The sequence below is a fragment of the Pelobates fuscus genome, chromosome 2 (genome assembly GCF_036172605.1).
Source record: "Pelobates fuscus isolate aPelFus1 chromosome 2, aPelFus1.pri, whole genome shotgun sequence".
NCBI lineage: Eukaryota > Metazoa > Chordata > Amphibia > Anura > Pelobatidae > Pelobates > Pelobates fuscus.
The window spans coordinates 360,439,643-360,461,179 of record NC_086318.1 but is presented as its reverse complement, the minus strand read 5'-3'; the positions used below and the strand labels follow the sequence as shown (position 1 = coordinate 360,461,179).

The 21,537-nt window shown below is 32.0% G+C and overlaps 1 protein-coding gene and 1 long non-coding RNA gene across 2 annotated transcripts in view; one reads left to right on the top strand and one right to left on the bottom strand.

Moving 5' to 3' along the window:
• The window catches only part of LOC134587360 (uncharacterized), a 748,302-nt gene that overhangs the window by 690,786 nt on the left and 35,979 nt on the right, over positions 1-21,537 (top strand). The window lies entirely within an intron of this gene.
• ACOXL (acyl-CoA oxidase like) overlaps positions 18,679-21,537 on the bottom strand; it is a 447,901-nt gene continuing 445,042 nt past the window's right edge. The window contains exon 19 of the mRNA XM_063443672.1: positions 18,679-20,486. Within this exon, the coding sequence (XP_063299742.1) occupies positions 20,292-20,486 (195 nt within the window). The 3' untranslated portion in view covers positions 18,679-20,291. The remainder of the gene's footprint in view (positions 20,487-21,537) is intronic.

The following is a 21,537-nucleotide window of genomic DNA, read 5'->3' as shown; positions in this document are numbered from 1 at the left end:
TTATAGTAATATACAGGGAGCACTATACTCGGTGACTATACAGTGATCACTTATAGTAATATACAGAGAGCACTATACTGGGTGACTATACAGTGATCACTTACAGACTATACAGTGATATAGAATATACAGTGATCACTTATAGTAATATACAGGGAGCACTATACTGAGTGACTAAATATACAGTGATCACTTATAGTAATATACAGGGAGCACGTATACTGGGTGACTATACAGTGATCACTTATAGTAATAGACAGGGAGCACTATACTGGGTGACTATACAGTGATCACTTACAGACTATACAGTGATATAGAATATACAGTGATCACTTATAGTAATATACAGGGAGCACTATACTGAGTGCCTAAATATACAGTGATCACATATAGTAATATACAGGGAGCACGTATAATGGGTCAATATACAGTGATCACATATAATAATATACAGGGAGGATGTATAATGGGTGAATATACAGTGATCACATATATTAATATACAGGGGGGGCACGTATAATGGTGATCACATATATTAATATACAGGGAGCACGTATAATGGGTGAATATACAGTGATCACATATATTAATATACAGGGAGCACATGCAATTGGTGAATATACAGTGATCACATATATTAATATACAGGGAGCACGTATAATGGGTGAAAATACAGTGATCACATATATTAATATACAGGGGGAGCACGTATAATGGTGATCACATATAATAATATACAGGGAGCACGTATAATGGGTGAAAATACAGTGATCACATATTAATATACAGGGAGCACGTATTATAAATTGTAAATTGTGTAAACTGTTAGATTCAGAATATTAAAGTTTACATTCACCTTTCCACATACAAGCCACGAGTTCCTATAAATAAGCCATTGGTTTTCTATTTGTGGAGATTTACTTTTCTGCCTGAAATACAATTTCTTTGTAAACAAGAACAAATAAAACAAGTGAACTGGAAACCACAAAGAACTCTAGAATAATTCTCTCTATCAGCAACAATATATACAGCAGACATGGAAGGGTGAATATTGGGAGAAATCTGCAGTTCTTTTAATATTGTAAATATTGTAATATTTCTTCATACACACACACACACACACACACACACACATATATATATACACACACAGACACACCCTGCGTGTGTGCATTTGTGTATATGTGTGAACATGAACTATTACAATATTAAAAGTACTGTCGATTTTTCCCAATATTCACCCTTCCATATTTGCTATATATATATATATATATATATATATATATATATATATATATATATATATATATATATATATATATATATACTGTGTGTATGTGGGTTAAGTAGAGGTTACTGGTGGTTTCTGTGATGTGTGATCGCCTGGTATATGACATGTTGCACTCTATTTGACTTGTACATGACTGTATATACATTGTTTAGTATAAGCAGCCTAGGTATGGAATGACCTGACTCATCTAGAACAAATCAACTCTATGAGATTACATTTATTTTAAACTGTCACTCTCACAATTAATAACCACATTTTATATACTTTGAGACGTCATCATATGATTTACAGGAATTCTGCATTAAAAAAAACCAAGCACATTGATTATTTTTATAGTTTGATTAACCAGCAGTTGTTATGGTATGCTGATAAAACTATTACATTCAGGGGACATTTATCAAGGCAGGACAGTTCCTATTCTGGTGCAGAATGCTAACTGTTAAAACATTCTGTTGGTATCCATGGTGATAGGACACCATAACGGGATCTGTGTGCCATAATTCACCTTTCCCCATTTAGTATATTTGAAGTCAGGAAGTGAGGTTTCCGTTCTATGCAAACTATATACGATTAACGATTTATCACTCCCTACATATAGAAACATACATCTAGATTGGATTACTTAATCTATATATTACATCTATATATTGTTATTAATATGAAATATTATATAGCGAATAACTACTAGCATAATGATTATTACGTTATATATTGTGTATTAATATTGCTTTTGTATTTTATTGTACCCTATTGTAACAATGCAGTGTTTGTGGACCCAGGACATACTTGAAAACGAGAGAAATCTCAATGTATCCATCCTGGTAAAATATTTGATAAATAATAATAATTATTATTATAATTATTATTACAATAGGTCTACCTAATTAACTCTATTTATTGTGTTAGTATTATATAAGGAGAAACTGCTTGTATTTTTCTTGTTATTATAAAGCTTAAGAACTGTTTGCATATACATTCATTTATCTCTCTGTATACACAAACATTTATCTATATTTTATATTAGAATTATATAGATTAAGAATGCTATTATGATGGTGAAAGCAATCGCATTATAACAGCCGGATAGCATTAATATTAGTGTTTGAGCAATATAATTCTACGTGTACGATAAACATATATTATAAATCAGCCTTTGTGTACACAACACATTCCTATTCGGGGAGCAGCCAGCATGAGCTGGGGACAAGGGGACAAGGGACAGCTTCTAGATTTATACTGAAAGTGCATTTAAATCCAGCTGTTTTAAAATGTTTCATTGTCTCCTTTAATTAAAAACCAACCGAGTTTAGTTAGAAATGATCCTAACAGTGTTGTGTTAAAGCTGGCTTTAAATGAACACAACTGGTTAATTTTTATTTGCAGGATAAGGGACGAGCTTAGACAGTCTAAAACTGGGAATTCTATGAATTTAATTAGCTTGTGATTATATTTCTTTCATACACAGTAGGATCTTGTTTCCAAAAACCGAGAAACAATTATAATGTTACATTGTGTAACCGAAAATATATTAGAACATAACAGATTTTTTAAATTAGGGTTTATTTTTATATCTGGATCTTTTTCAGTGTTATAGAAAATGTATATTTGTCATTTTAAAGAATTAGTTGATGTAAGTTAATATAACCTATATTTACAATTTTTTTTTTTTATAAATCATATAACTATTGTCATTAAAATATGTTGTGGATTTATTTACCAGTTTAAATCATATATTCCTTTAAAGATAGAGCATTTTCGATCCCATTGCATAATTATTATATTAGCAGTCTTTACTATTTCCATATGCCAATTATATTTGTTTAAATATCAGGACATTCAATATATACTACATTAATAAATAAACATAATTAATATGGAGTCAATTATTCCCAGATAAATCCCATTACCATGAGAATTAAATGACATCTGCTTGTTTTACAGCATTTGCAGTAAGGGGAGGATTACACACTCTCCTGTATATTCAATAAAACCAACTTATATTTTCTAGAAATCAACGAATTGTGATTCCTCTATAAAAATAACATGTGAGCGTTTAACACAGGAAGTTAGTTATGGAACCCAGGTATTGTCAATAATTCCGCTTCATTGTAATGTTATAAATAAATCTAACAGAGGTAGAATTTAAAGAAAATCAGACTATCATTTATTTTAGGGATTGCCTTATCATCCTCAGCCAGCCTTTAGTTATACAAGTAATAAGACATTTTTAAAACGTTTAAAATCATGCTTACCCTTGATCAGTCCAGCCTGAGTCCATAATGTTATCAGAGTACAGGGTTAGTTACTGGAAAATTAATTAACTATAATAACACTATTAATTATTATTAGCAACATTATTTACTGACTTTTACTGGGGGCTCCAATAACACTCCTTACATTGAATGTCACTAAAATTATGTCATATTACAGATAAGTATTGTGTGTGAAAATGTTTTCAGAGATCTCTGTCTGTCTATTTAGTTGTCTGTCTCTCTACCTGCCTGCCTATTTATTTGTCTGTCCATCTGGTTTAACCTAAATTGTTATCCATTGGAAAAAGACCAGTTGGTTTAGCTAGTAGAAACATATAACAGAGACAGATCCACACCTTAATACAGAATGTTTATCCTATCTCTTATCCACCCCCAAAACATAAAAAGAGGTGGGGTCCCTCAATGGAAAAACACTGCCTTCTGTATAATCTCCCATACTCACTCTGATCCCATCTATCCATCCACACTCACACTCTCATTCCAATCCTAATCACCCTCACTGCAATCCAGCCTTACTCCAGCCCCACTCACACTCATTTCAATCCAGCCTTACTCCAGCCCCACTAACACTCTCACTCTAATCCAGCCTTACTCCAGCCCCACTAACACTCTCACTCCAATCCAGCCTTACTCCAGCCCCACTCACACTCATTTCAATCCAGCCTTACTCCAGCCCCACTAACACTCTCACTCTAATCCAGCCTTACTCCAGCCCCACTAACACTCTCACTCCAATCCAGCCTTACTCCAGCCCCACTCACACTCATTTCAATCCAGCCTTACTCCAGCCCCACTAACACTCTCACTCCAATCCAGCCTTACTCCAGCCCCACTAACACTCTCACTCCAATCCAGCCTTACTCCAGCCCCACTCACTCTCACTCCAATCCAATCTTACTCCAGCCCCACTCTCATTCCAATCTTACTGATCCATCTCTCCTCCTACCTCTCATACTCCCCCATCACCCCTGCTCTTTATATATGAAACATGATACAGTGAAGATCTGACTGAAGATAGCTGCAGAGTTGAAACGTAGATTTCATAAAACCCAATTTTATTCCACCAGGACCTGCTATTGCTGGTCTATCCAGGGACCTTTTACATTTATACCATGAGTGGGATCAATGCAAAGCTTACTTTATATGAGTTTAGTTTCCCCGTGCAGTCTTTAAACGGATTCCCCGTATTTACTAAGGCAATTCCTGCTCTCTACTGATCAGATCTATACAGATAGAAACACACTGGCTTGTGTCCTGTTCTTACTCAGACATCCTCTGTATTACTCAGATCTTCTATAGAAAGAAACACCATTGTCCATTGCAGTCCTGTAATTAATTCATTATTATACTCTCTTATTGTGCTGGAGATGCGCTGCGGAATATGTTGGCGCTATATATACCAACGCCAATATCAGTCAGACAGACATGTATCAATAATTAGATCTAATATATAATATATATGTACCTCGAATAACCTGATCTAAAGCCCCTCATTTTTATGTTTAACCTTCTATCGATATTCATAGAAACCTGTTGCTATTTTATGGCAAATCTCGATATAATTGGCCCTTTTCAATCGATATGTCAGTATTTGTTGGTAAATGTGATTTTGGTTGAATAGGATATTAAGGGATGTATCCAGACATCCAGGGATGCGGCAGTGAGTGGAGGTCAGATGTTGCTATCTCTGTGTCTGCTTTGGATATCAAACACACACACCTCCAAATAGTTCGAAACACAGGATATCAAATAGTAACGAGTAACAGTAACAATAATAATGAGCTTACAAACACAGACAGGATATCCACTAAACAGTGACTGGACAGACAGGAGTTGGGAAACAATCCGGTAAACCCGTGAAGCCATGATCGGACACTGTTTAATGGAGAAACTCTTGGTTTTTATTATTGGGGGATTGTATAAATACGGGATCCCCAGGGATCTGTAAAACATGTCTTTTACCGAGTCTACTGGAAAGTCTATATTCATAGAAACGTACTTCCCTGCTTTCTGTATATCGGTAACAAGCTGCACGTTTTAAACAAAGTACACCAACTAAGGATAAATAAATAGTGATCGTGCTGGTTAATACAATACAAACCTGTCCTTACAGCCATGTCAGAATGAAACACTAATAGACAGTATAAAATATAGTATACAATATACAGACAGTATTATATGTGATATATAGACAGTATAAAATATAATATACAATATACAGAGAGTATATGTGATATATAGACAGTATAATATATAATATACAATATACAGACAGTATATGTAATATATAGACAGTATAATATATAATATACAATATACAGACAGTATATGTAATATATAGACAGTATAAAATATAATATACAATATACAGACATTATTATATGTCATATATAGACAGTATAATATATAATATACAATATACAGAGAGTATATGTGATATATAGACAGTATAATATATAATATACAATATACAGACAGTATATGTGATATATAGACAGTATAATATATAATATACAGACAGTATTATATGTGATATATAGACAGTATAATATACAATATACAGACAGTATTATATGGTATATATAGACAGTATAATATATAATATACAATATACAGAGAGTATATGTGATATATAGACAGTATAATATATAATATACAATATACAGACAGTATATGTAATATATAGACAGTATAAAATATAATATACAATTTACAGACAGTATTATATGTGATATATAGACAGTATAATATATAATATACAGAGAGTATTATATGTGATATATAGACAGTATAATATATAATATACAATATGCAGACAGTATATGTGATATATAGACAGTATAATATATAATATACAATATACAGACAGTATATGTAATATATAGACAGTATAATATATAATATACAATATACAGACAGTATTTGTGATATATAGACAGTATAATATATAATATACAATATACAGAGAGTATATGTGATATATAGACAGTATAATATATAATATACAATATACAGACAGTATATGTAATATATAGACAGTATAAAATATAATATACAATATACAGACAGTATATGTAATATATAGACAGTATAATATATAATATACAATATACAGACAGTATATGTGATATATAGACAGTATAATATATAATATACAATATACAGAGAGTATATGTGATATATAGACAGTATAATATATAATATACAATATACAGACAGTATATGTAATATATAGACAGTATAAAATATAATATACAATATACAGACAGTATTATATGTGATATATAGACAGTATAATATATAATATACAGAGAGTATTATATGTGATATATAGACAGTATAATATATAATATACAATATGCAGACAGTATATGTGATATATAGACAGTATAATATATAATATACAATATACAGACAGTATATGTAATATATAGACAGTATAATATATAATATACAATATACAGACAGTATTTGTGATATATAGACAGTATAATATATAATATACAATATACAGACAGTATATGTAATATATAGACAGTATAAAATATAATATACAATATACAGACAGTATATGTAATATATAGACAGTATAATATATAATATACAATATACAGACAGTATATGTGATATATAGACAGTATAATATATAATATACAATATACAGAGAGTATATGTAATATATAGACAGTATAATATATAATATACAATATACAGACAGTATTTGTGATATATAGACAGTATAATATATAATATACAGACAGTATTATATGTGATATATAGACAGTATAATATATAATATACAGACAGTATTATATGTGATATATAGACAGTATAATATATAATATACAATATGCAGACAGTATATGATATATAGACAGTATAATATATAATATACAATATACAGACAGTATATGTAATATATAGACAGTATAATATATAATATACAATATACAGACAGTATTTGTGATATATAGACAGTATAATATATAATATACAGACAGTATTATATGTGATATATAGACAGTATAATATACAATATACAGACAGTATTATATGTGATATATAGACAGTATAATATATAATATACAATATACAGAGAGTATATGTGATATATAGACAGTATAATATATAATATACAATATACAGACAGTATTATATGTGATATATAGACAGTATAATATATAATATACAGAGAGTATTATATGTAATATACAATATACAAACAGTATATGTGATAGATAGACAGTATAATATATAATATACAATATACAGAGAGTATATGTGATATATAGACAGTATAATATACAATATACAGACAGTATTATATGTGATATATAGACAGTATAATATATAATATACAATATACAGAGAGTATATGTGATATATATATATAGACAGTATAATATATCATACAATATACAGACAGTATTATATGTGATATATAGACAGTATAATATGTAATATATAGACAGTATAATATATAATATACAATATACAAACAGTATATGTGATAGATAGACAGTATAATATATAATATACAATATACAGAGAGTATATGTGATATATAGACAGTATAATATACAATATACAGACAGTATTATATGTGATATATAGACAGTATAATATATCATATACAATATACAGACAGTATATGTAATATATAGACAGTATAATATATAATATACAGACAGTATTATATGTGATATATAGACAGTATAATATACATACAGTATTATATGTGATATATAGACAGTATTATTATATTATACAGACAGTATATTATATAATATGCAGACAGTATAATATATAATATTCAGACAGTATTATTATATTATACAGACAGTATAATATACAATATTCAGACCGTATAATATATATTATGCAGACAGTATAATATATAATATGCAGACAGTATTATATTATACAGACAGTATAATATATAATATGCAGACAGTATAATTTACAGACAGTATAATATATAATATACAGACAGTATAATATTATACAGACAGTATAATATATAATATGCACAGTATAATATACAGACAGTATAATATATAATATGCAGACAGTATAATATATAATATGCATACAGTATTATTATATTATACAGACAGTATAATATATAATATGCAGACAGTATAATATATAATATTCAGACAGTATTATATTATACAGACAGTAAGTATAATATATAATATGCAGACAGTATTATTATATTATACAGACAGTAAGTATAATATATAATATGCAGACAGTAAGCATAATATATAATATGCAGACAGCATTATTATATTATACAGACATTATAATATATAATATGCAGACAGTATAATATGCAGACAGTATAATATATAATATGCAGACAGTATAATATATAATATACAGACAGTATAATATATAATATGCAGACAGTATTATATACAGACAGTATAATATATAATATGCAGACAGTATAATATATAATATACAGACAGTATAATATATAATATGCAGACAGTATTATATTATACAGACAGTATAATATATAGACAGTATAATATATAATATACAGACATTATAATATGCAGACAGTATAATATATAATATGCAGACAGTATTATATTATACAGACAGTATAATATATAATATGCAGACAGTATAATATACAGACAGTATAATATATAATATGCAGACAGTATTATATTATACAGACAGTATAATATATAATATGCAGACAGTATAATATATAGACAGTATAATATATAATATACAGACATTATAATATGCAGACAGTATAATATATAATATGCAGACAGTATTATATACAGACAGTATAATATACAGACAGTATAATATATACCCATTTATAGAAAAGTAGAACCCACCCAGAATACGTAGAGGTTAATATACAAACAGAATAACCTGTATTAAGCAGATTCTCCAGGCATGTGCTCTGTATAAACAAATCAAATAGCTAACATAGCGTAAAAAATATAATAATTTAGGGTATATATATATAATATATAATATGCAGACAGTATAATATATAATATACAGACATTATAATATATAATATGCAGACAGTTTAATATACAGACAGTATAATATATAATATGCAGACAGTATAATATATAATATGCAGACAGTATAATATATAATATGCAGACAGTTTAATATACAGACAGTATAATATATAATATGCAGACAGTATAATATATAATATGCAGACAGTATAATATACAATATGCAGACAGTATAATATACAATATGCAGACAGTATAATATACAATATGCAGACAGTATAATATATAATATGCAGACAGTATAATATATAATATGCAGACAGTTTAATATACAGACAGTATAATATATAATATGCAGACAGTATAATATATAATATGCAGACAGTATAATATACAATATGCAGACAGTATAATATATAATATGCAGACAGTATAATATACAATATACAGACAGCATTATTATATTATACAGACATTATAATATATAATATGCATACAGTATAATATATAATATACAGACAGTATAATATACAGACAGTATAATATATAATATGCAGACAGTATAATATACAATATACAGACATTATAATATATAATATGCAGACCGTATAATATACATACAGTATAATATATAATATGCAGACAGTATAATATACAATATACAGACAGTATAATATATAATATGCAGACCGTATAATATACATACAGTATAATATATAATATGCAGACAGTATAATATACAATATACAGACAGTATAATATATAATATGCAGACAGTATAATATACAGACAGTATAATATATAATATGCAGACAGTATTATATACAGACAGTATAATATATAATATCCAGACAGTATAATATATAATATGCAGACAGTATAATATATAATATGCAGACAGTATTATATTATACAGACATTATATTATATAATATGCAGACAGTATTATATTATACAGACAGTATAATATATAATATGCAGACAGTATTATATTATACAGACATTATATTATATAATATGCAGACAGTATAATATATAATATGCAGACAGTATAATTATATTATACAGACATTATAATATATAATATGCAGACAGTATAATATACAGACAGTATAATATATAATATGCAGACAGTATTATATTATACAGACAGTATAATATATAATATGCAGACAGTATTATATTATACAGACATTATATTATATAATATGCAGACAGTATTATATTATACAGACATTATATTATATAATATGCAGACAGTATTATATTATACAGACAGTATAATATATAATATGCAGACAGTATTATATTATACAGACATTATATTATATAATATGCAGACAGTATTATATTATACAGACAGTATAATATATAATATGCAGACAGTATTATATTATACAGACATTATATTATATAATATGCAGACAGTATAATATATAATATGCAGACAGTATAATTATATTATACAGACATTATAATATATAATATGCAGACAGTATAATATACAGACAGTATAATATATAATATGCAGACAGTATTATATTATACAGACAGTATAATATATAATATGCAGACAGTATTATATTATACAGACATTATATTATATAATATGCAGACAGTATTATATTATACAGACATTATATTATATAATATGCAGACAGTATTATATTATACAGACAGTATAATATATAATATGCAGACAGTATTATATTATACAGACATTATATTATATAATATGCAGACAGTATTATATTATACAGACAGTATAATATATAATATGCAGACAGTATAATATATAATACGCAGACAGTATTATTATATTATACAGACAGTATTACATATAATATGCAGACAGCATTACTACTTTAGGTAGATTTGCTAGTTATACGTTATGGAGAGTGAATCTGATGTGTCATTCTCTCACAATGACAGAGAATTCGCAGAGAGCACAGGACCTCTCTCCATAAACTAATACACTCCCCAATGGTGTTTATTCAATAAACAGAGAGCTGGTAATTAATGCAATATTTTTGACTCCATAGCTGAGATGGGAATAACAATCTGTTGCTGTAAATCCATGCGGAGTGTTGTGTCTTATGCTGTGTACCTCACCTTATCACACACCTATCACACATAGTAGAATATACAAGGATATATATATATATATATATATATAGATATTTATATAATGATGTTGATTCTAACACACATGATCTAATGCCAGTAATGATTGGTATAGTATTGGGTGTATTTTTTTTTGCAGGAGGCAGTTGAGGCTGGTCCATAGAAGCAGGTTGGACAGCACCCCTCCCCTCAGTTTTTGTTGTAATGGAAAAAGACACAATTGCTGATGATGTCGGAGTTGTGTTTTTAATGATCAGTTCTGGAGTTAGTAACCCTGCATCATCATCATCACATATCCCTCTCTTTACAATCCTTTTAAAATTATCTTCCCAAACCCAAGTTTCAGGTCATCGTATCCCATCACTTGCTCCGTTACTCTCTCCTGGTCTCTTCTAACCCCTCTCACCCCCAGTCTTTCTCCCCTTCTAAATTCCATGGTTTAAGTTAGTTTGTGCCAGACCTTCTTAAGCTGCTATTCTCATATATGGAATGTGTTTTGTTAGAACTGTTTGTCTTGTTTACCTGTTGTACAACGCTATGGAATATGTTGCCGCTATATAAATAATGCTAATTGTTCTCCACCTGTCCCTGGTATTTTCTCCTCTTCCCTCTGGCATTTTACACTCTTACCCCTCTGTTCTCAGATTTATGCACTCCCTGGTCTCTTCATAACTCACAGATGAAGCTTGTCTGGGTTTTTGGTCACACCAGTGCCCACATTTCAAACTGAATTGTCCCCATGTACATGAGTGGGAGGTATGTGGCAACATTGTGACTCATTCAGTACTGTCTGTGTGGGACTGTAAGAGAGCAGTAAGATGTTTGTCCCTTGCACACTCATTGCACTTGTTATTTGTGGATTTTTTGTGATCTCCCAAGTAGCACATAACCTTGACCTACTTTCTCAGTATAGAGATAGTTACATCGTCCTGCAATGAGTGTCACCAAAAGTGCCTCTCAGCACTTGCAAACTAGCAACAACAACCAAGGTTGTACAATATGTCACCGGTAACATATAAGTGAGAATCCCATTATCATGGTGACAGGGGTCCATTATGGAAGCTGGAAGATTGGTGCTTGGAGAGCTTGAAAATTTTATAACCAATACCGATTATACACATTACCCAAATTGCAAGCTCCATATTTTCGCCAGTATGGTGTTCCTTAAAATTTAAATAAATGCCCCCTCCTCTAGGTCCCTGGATAAACAGTCAAACTCAATTAGCCACCACTGACCTAAAGGGACATGCAGGGAAATGAGCTCACATTGTACCTCCTTAGCAATCCACGCATTTCGTGCTTTCAGAAGAGCAATTCTCATATAGACTTAAACTATGATATTGCTATTCAGAAAGCAGAGCTAACCTATGCTACAGTCCTATTCACTAGAGTTCCATTACCTATTCTGTATCTCATATTTTCATGTGGCAGAAAGTGATCTGCAAACCCAGTTACAGTCATTTTAACTAGTGTCTAAATATGCTCTTTAAATGAAATAATGTACAAACCTCCATCTAACAAGCATGTATTTAGAGTAGGGTTCTCCAAACTTTGGCTCTCACATGGTTCCCTGGCTATTTCATTCCGAGTATCATGGGAGTTTTAGTTCAGCAACATCTGGAGGGCCAGAGTTTGGACAACCCTGATTTAGAGCAAAGAGACCAACGTCTTTACTTCCTGCATGTATTGGCTTCTGTTATTTTTGCATTAACAGCTCTCAGACGATATGTTTTGTCTTGCATCTTAGTGAAGCTTCCAAGATGGCGGATTCAGGAAGAGCCTTAACAGTTTATCCCAGTGACACTGGCAGGGTGATTTACTAAAGTGGGAATTCTAAGTGAATTTCACATTAAAGGCTAGAGAAGCTAAACTAAAAGCAAAACTGATTTAGAGAATCTTTCCAGTTTGGCTATTTTGAAGTTAAATTTGAAATGCACATTGAATCCTTACTTTAGTGGGTGTCCTAGAATATGGCTGCCTCTACACTAAAATGATGACAGACCTTTCAGTTTTCATTCCAGCTAAATTTACTATGGCCCGGTTACATGAAAATAATATTTATCTATATGTATTATTTTTTCATACTGGTTAATGGAAAGATCTCCCCTTCCACAATGCCACGTTAAGATTTGTTTTATTAACATGTAATCATACCATTAAATGGTCATTCCAGGCTGAATTCGACACTCCCATTTAGCATTGTTTGTCACTAAGCAATGTGCTATTATCTCACCTTAAAAACAAACTGTTTTGAACAAGGTTGAACTTTATGGACTTCAGTCTTTTTTCAACCCACACTACTATGTAACATAGAGCTCAAGTAAAGGGGGTTTGATTAATAACATTGTTTAATAAGGAATCACTTTTTTTTTTCTCTTTCAATTTGTATTTTATTGGATTTTGCAGGCACAATATGCAACTGTATCGCAATAAGAGAGTAAGGAATCACATTTTAAATAAAGATGTGTCTCTTTTCTAATGTAGAATTTCTGAAATTAAATTATTGAATGTGCCTTTACACCTTAAGAGTAATGCAAGTAGATTACATTTAATTTAATTAAAGGAACACTATAATTGATACCTGACCCTATAGCAGGGGTAGGCAACCTTTTAGCAGCACTGTGCCGATATAGGATTGTGATGTCCCTTAGCGTGCCGATCCTATTTTTTTAAATTGAGGTGTGTATGCTGCCGTATTCTGCTTGTGTTATTTTTGCTGTAATTGCTTTGTATCGTTGTATTTGTGCGTATATGAGCTATTATATTGTATATGTTCATATAGTAGTTTATGGTATCGTGTATGATACATATGAATGCGGGCTGTGTATGGGGGCTGCTTGTGAAATTGTGTGTGGATGGATATGTCACATTGTGTGTTTGGTAGTGTGTGGGGGCTGTTTGGGGTATTGCATGTGAGAGGCTGCATGTGGAGTTGTGTGCATGTATGTGGATTGTTAGTGGTGTTGCATTTGTGGGGATTGTGTGTGTGTGTGTGTGTGGGCTGTTCATATTATTTGTATGAGGGTAGGGTTATTCTGCATGTTTGTGTATTTCTGTTCCAGTGGGAACCAGGCTGGCCAGGTACAGGTCAAGAACAGGAGCTGTGATAGCGGTCGAGGGCTGCTCTACTACAGTGTGGATTCCCATTCACAAGTGCTGGGAGGAAGTGATCAGAGATCACTTCCTCTATGTGCTACAATGCATAAATTGAGGATTGTCCTTCACCACCTCTTCGTATTAGCAGATATCTGAAGTTTTACTGGGACTCCTGATAGGCCAGAGTGTGTTTGGCTCTAGCAGCCTTGAGTGCCGTGCAAAGACACCTCGAGTGCCGTGCATGGCACTAGTGCCGTAGGTTGCCTACCCCTGCCCTAGTGTTAAAACTACCATCCAGCCCCCTCTGCCCCCCCACCCCCTCTCTTGCCTCCCTAAACATAGTAAAATCTTACTTGTATTCAGGTCTGTAGCTGCTGGCTCTGCCTCTGACCCTGCCTGCACGCCTGACATCATCAGAAGTGATTCTGTGAGCCATTCACAATACTTTCACATAGGATTGTCTGAGACTTTGAAGAAGGCAGATCGGGGCAGAGCCAGCACAAGTCAAACACAGCCCCGGCCAATCAGTATTTCCTCATAGAGATGTGTTGAATCAATTAATCTCTATGAGGAAAGTTCAGAGTCTACATGTAGAGGGTGGAGACACTGAATGGCAGTACTGCACAGTGTGCAGCACTGCCCAAGGAAGCACCTCTAGTAGTGGCCAATGGAGTTATCCCTAGGCTGTAATGTAAACACTGCATTTTCTCTGAAAAGACAGTTTACTGCAAAAAGTCTGAAGGGAATGATTCTATGATTCACAGAACAAATACAATAAGCTGTAGTTGTTCTGGTGACTATAGTATCACTTTAAAGCAATAGCACGTTTAGCTGGAAATATCTCGTACTGATCTGTTTTTTGAGCAAGGAGACAGATCTCAGAGTTACATCACAATAATCAGTCACTGAAACTCACCGATAAAACATGATTTTGGAACCATTTGATGACAACTCATCATAATTCTCATGTGAAGTCAGCCGTCAGAGTCTGTGATTTGCAGAGTTGCTCCCAACTTTTCTTTCTGTAGAAACGATTCATTGAACTCTTCTATGCGGCTGTGTGTCCACGATTCGTTGGAAGTCTTTTTTTTTTTTTTTTTTAAAACCAAAAGAAAACACTGAAGCAATTAAAAAAGGACCAATATAAAGTATAGGCATTTTTACATGCTATGTAAAAGAACATAAATGACACCTAATGACTGTTTGTTCTTTTTCTAAATTTATATTTTTTTACATATTTGATGCTAATTTATCTACTATGAGGCACTGGCCAACATTGTTTGTCATCCAATTTTTACGTATAACATGTCATGATTCCCTTTTATTCCAGAAGTTTGGTCCTTAAGGGGTTAAAAATAGGTCCCACCCCACTTGTCAGTCACATCTTGATTGAGGGGAGAGCAGTATATTCCACATGTGCTATGTAGAGTCATTTAACAGCAGTTCCAAGTGACTATGTCTTGGAGAGCACTGCGCTACTTCCAAACAGTTTTTGTAAAACTTGATTTCTGTCAGTGAGATGCTCTATGTATCATGGCTATTTAACATTAAAACATTGTTCAGAGCCCATTACTATAATGCACGTCCCAATCTCAACACCTATGACCATCCCATACAGCTAGCTTGTGGAAACCGTTTTGAAATGGCGCTTTCTGACCAATGTATGAATCTAGGTATTAATCGTGAAACAATAGTGGAATACAGAGTTCTCAGACAGACTCCACATTCATAACATGTTCAGATGATTTATATTTATATAATGCCTTGTTTCATTTTGACTCAGAAAATCTGTTCATATTTATATTTATATTTACTAATGTCAAACAGTGCTATCCAAAGTGCTGACCTCTGTACTGTTTGTATGAATTCTGTATGCCTAATTTGTCAGAAATGCAACATTTTCACTCTCTATTAGATAATAATTTAGTTTGAAAAAAACATTAAAGTCCATTCATTTCAACCTTTTACACATCTTGCAATGCTGTCAATCCACTCCAAAAATCAGAACCACTGTGGCTGTAGTGGTTATGGTGACAGCAGAGCCCTGTTGCCCCTCCTTTGTAAGGAGTCAAACAATTTTAGAACAGTTTGACTGCGTATCTGGGTTCTGCCAGGCGCGTATCTCTGCATCCACTACATTCGACAAAGGGCCAGAACCTCATGCTTAGGAGCTTCCTTTAGTTCATCTGCACTAAGCCAAAAGGTGCAGGACTAGCTAGCTGTCTATTCAGCTGATCACTATCAGCTAATGAGTTAAGGTAACTTCTGTTTCTCTGTCGGCTGTAGTGGAGGCAAGAAGCGGTTAGAAAGTCAATTCATTCTAAAATGGTTTGATTACATACAGTAAATGCTTTGTAGTAGTTATGGTGCTCGGAGTGATCCTTTAAAATGCTATAATTGACACATGTTCTCCAATTTATCCTAATATGTCCATAGACTGGAATTCATACAAATACTGATGCCATAGTTTAAAAGAGACATTTAAAAAGGACAGTTAGAATGAAAGTAAAACTTGCTTACCTAATGCTCTCCTGTTGTATTTTGTTTATATATTCTTACTTATATTTTATAATAGGCACCCAAGTATCTGTTCACGCCTTACGCTCAACTTTCTAATCTCTCTCTGTTGTACTGTGTTTTTAGACATTTCTGATTATTAGAAGTGCAATTCTAATTCCAATCAATGCTACACACAGGCTTCATACACAAAACACCAACATTTACACTGAAAGTCAAGGCAGCTAAAGGCTCTGACTGATGGTATATGTAGCAGAGCAACATTGTGAAACACAGAAACTAGCAGACATGGTGACAACTATAATTATTCACTTACATCTAGCACAACAGAAGAGGAATGTTTCCAATTGGATGGCAGTTTGAGTTTTCGAGCTGTAAGATGGGTATAGTATCGGTGTTATCAGTAAAGGTGTCATATTTATGAGATGGAAAAAGGGTAAATTACATTGTCAGGGGACTTTTTCTTGAACATCCTTCATCTAGACAGGTTGTAAACATATGAAGATAATACAGAATGCTGCCCTCGACTTGTGTCATCTAGCTACAATCTAACATTTCATGCATTTCTACAGGACTATATTTATCCTACGTTACATGCATGGCAGTCTGTAGTCTAGGTTAACAAAACCCAGTGCAAGGACTACTAAGAGCGGCCATCATCCACCTTAAAAACAATATACCGGTAATTATTCTTATGCTTTCACAATTAGAACAGATATACCATTTTTAGATCTCAATGACAATCATTATAGAATTTGAATATATTTGTATGCTGCAACATTGAGGTTTTCCATTCTGCACATTATAAGCTCTAAGAGTCTCACCACGAGAAAAAAAAAAAAAAAGTGATCTAAATTGTGTATTTTATTTACTCAGAAAGTATTTGACCAGGAAAATACACTGAGATTTCTCTAATTTTCCAGTATGCCCTGGGACACAAACAAAGCAATGTAGGTATAAAGTTACACATATTACATGCATAAAACATAGATAATAATCAGCTATTGCTACATGACTTAGTGAGCTATATATAAATGTTGTTGCTGTTATTGCATATTAAATGCTACCATGAAATATTTGTGTCAGATCCAGATCATGTGAAACATACAGAGCTACCAAAAAAAAAAAAAAAAGTGAAAATCACAATCTGAGACAAAACTAAAATATTTTATATCAGGTCGAGTGATTTAGTATTATCACCTTTTGTAGGTTCTAACACTGCAGATCGTGCTGTTGGACTTCTAAAATATAATTAATTTACCCTCCGTAGAACACAAAGTTACTGATGATAATGTGAAATAAAAAAAAAAACGCAACACCAATGTTACCGTAATTAAATTTATTGTCTAACAAATGTATTACCACTAGACAAATTAAAAACATGACGTAGAGTATATGTCACGAACCAATATAATAAAATTAAAATGAGCAGCACTGTATTTTTGTATCCATTCTTACTTTATTTGCATATTTGAATTAACCTGTATTTGGCAAAATATTTATCATTTTAAACAGTAGCAAAACACGATTTAACTTTCGTTTATAGACATGTTATTTCCTATTAGCACCAACATTTTCTAACAATTTAAATGTGGGGATTATTTATTATTGTAATAACGTCATTCATGTATTTTCCCATGAAACAGAAGAATTACCATAACGTGATGCTAATTATAATGTAGTGAGGATGCACTGTGGATCTGGTATTGTATATATAATAATATATATATAATATAATAAAATGAACTAATTTATTCCAACTCTGCATTTTATATTGATAAACAAAATGCTTCCCATGTTCAAATCTAATTTATTAAACATCAATCAGGGAACATATAGTTCATCATTTTACTGTAACTTGTCAGTAAATGGGTCACATTACAGCATTCAAACTGATCGGAATCTTCACAAATGTGTCAATTGTTTTAGGAAACAGACAATTCTTGCCCTAAAATGTGAAATTCACTTTGGATTCACACGTTAGTAAATTTCCCAGTGAATATTAGGAGGGACATATACTTTAAATGCTAAACACAAACTTCATTTATTACAGCTAAATCATCTCACCGGCTATGAAACTGTAGTATACAGCAATGATGTATGACATAAAAAGTTCCACTGATTTTACAAGTACAGCCATGCCACCACCTAAGTGGTAGACAGCCAGCAGCTTTTCAAACCCAGTTTGTTAATTAGGACTAAAACATTACAATGCATTGCTGCATAACAACATAATGGAATTCTTCTAGATCAGTAGACTTTTTTTATTTTTTTTTTTTTTTTAACTGTTTTGGACAAAATCTGTGCATTCCTTTTCACACTGCTGGTTCAAAATATTTGCCCACATAAAGTGTTTTGGTTTCCATTGTCTGTCAATGTGATTTCCCACTGAGGTCTGGCAATGCGTGCAAGGATTGTATGTAACTGTACTGTACACCCCATGTTACACCAGATTGTAAATGTATTCCTGAAATGAGATCTCCTCCTATACATTCATTAGTTCAAAATGTCCACGTTTAATTTAGGGAATGTTACAATGTCATCTACATTAAGTTTCATTCAAAGTCTTTCAAAATTAGACCATGTCAACAATTTGGCCTCCAACTAGTTGCACTCCATCTAGTGCTAACATTTTTGGCCACCTCAAAGTATTTCCTGGCTAATCACTTTAACTATGCATTACACTTACAAAACACACAGTAATGATAAAGCAAAATAGTGGTATTCAGATTTTGTATATTGCATTCTTCTCATCAAAAAATAGCTTTCAACTCACTCCTAGAAATTTTAAATTAGCCACAAATTTCACAGTTCACAAACAGTAGCTGTAAACTGTATATCAGTTTAAAGATCCCAAATTACGATAAGGATGATATGTCCATTATAAAAGTGATTTATCACATTATTGCCTGTATTGGTAAGCCAGGAGGTATAAAAGCATACATTTTTCAGTTCGAATTTCTTCCCGGGTTCCAAGATTTATGTTTACAGCTTGGCATTCATCTTGTTTGCCGCCCTGCTTCCCCCGTTATCCTCTAGGCTTGGTTGGGGATAGTATGCCCACTTGGCTCTAGGGTTGGGGATGCCAGCAATGGGTGCCTGGATGGAATTGTGTGGGATGTTAAATGCTGAGATAACCTTCAAGGAGTCATCTTTCACCACCCGACAGAGATCTAGAAGCTGAAAAGAAAACATAATTATGAATGATCTCTGATAAACAGTAACTCCTAAACCTCGCGTGACTCACACAGACAAATGTAAACAATGCAACACCCAGGACTTTACAGCTCTCACAAATGTACATTGAGTTCGCTCTCCCACTAGCTTCCTCTTTATATAAGTGTATCATATACATACACATTAATATATATTTCATGTGAAGCACAGCAGAAGGAAGTGGAAAATAACTTCAGCTATCAATGCTGATACAAACTAAAACAAAACAACAAGAAACAAAAACAATTCCATTTGCAATATAAGAACAGATGAAGTCTACAGGTTTTGAGAAGGCAAAAAAAAAAAAAAGCACAATTTTTACATCTGTGCTTCAGTTTAAAGGACCAGTTTTAGGATGTCAATCAAATAACTTTCATCATAAAATATATTTTGCGAATTACTGAAAAAAACAGCCTAAAATATATAGTCTAGGCCAGTGGTTTTTAAAATGTGTGCTTCAGGAAAAGACTGACTTCAGGGCTAGAACAGGCTGGATGCAGACTTAAATGTGTTTTGTTTGTTTTTGTAATAAGTGTCAGCATTAAATAATAGATTCCTTTCTGACATTTTAACTAAAAACTACTTATTCAATTTGGCTAGAAATATGCGTGTCACTTGTAAGGATTCAAGTAGATATTACATTTATAAGATGCTAATGAAGAAACAAAAAAAAAGTAGACAAGCCTTGGAAACCAGTTTCTCAGTGAAGTAGTCAAACAATATTTTGTAATGTTATTTTTTGTGGTAATTTTAATGGGAGGTTTAGATACTGGAGCTTAAAGGGACACTAGTCCCAAAACAAAATTTAGCTTAATGAAACAGTTTAGGTGTACAGATCACGCATCTTAAGTTTCACTGCTCAATTCTCTGCCATTTAGGAGGTAAATCACTTGTTTCTGTTTATGCAGCCCTAGCCACACCTACCCTGACTGTGACTGACACAGCCTGCATGAAAACAAAATGGTTTAATTTTCAAATAAGATGTTACTTATTTTAGAAGTTTGTATCTCCTGCT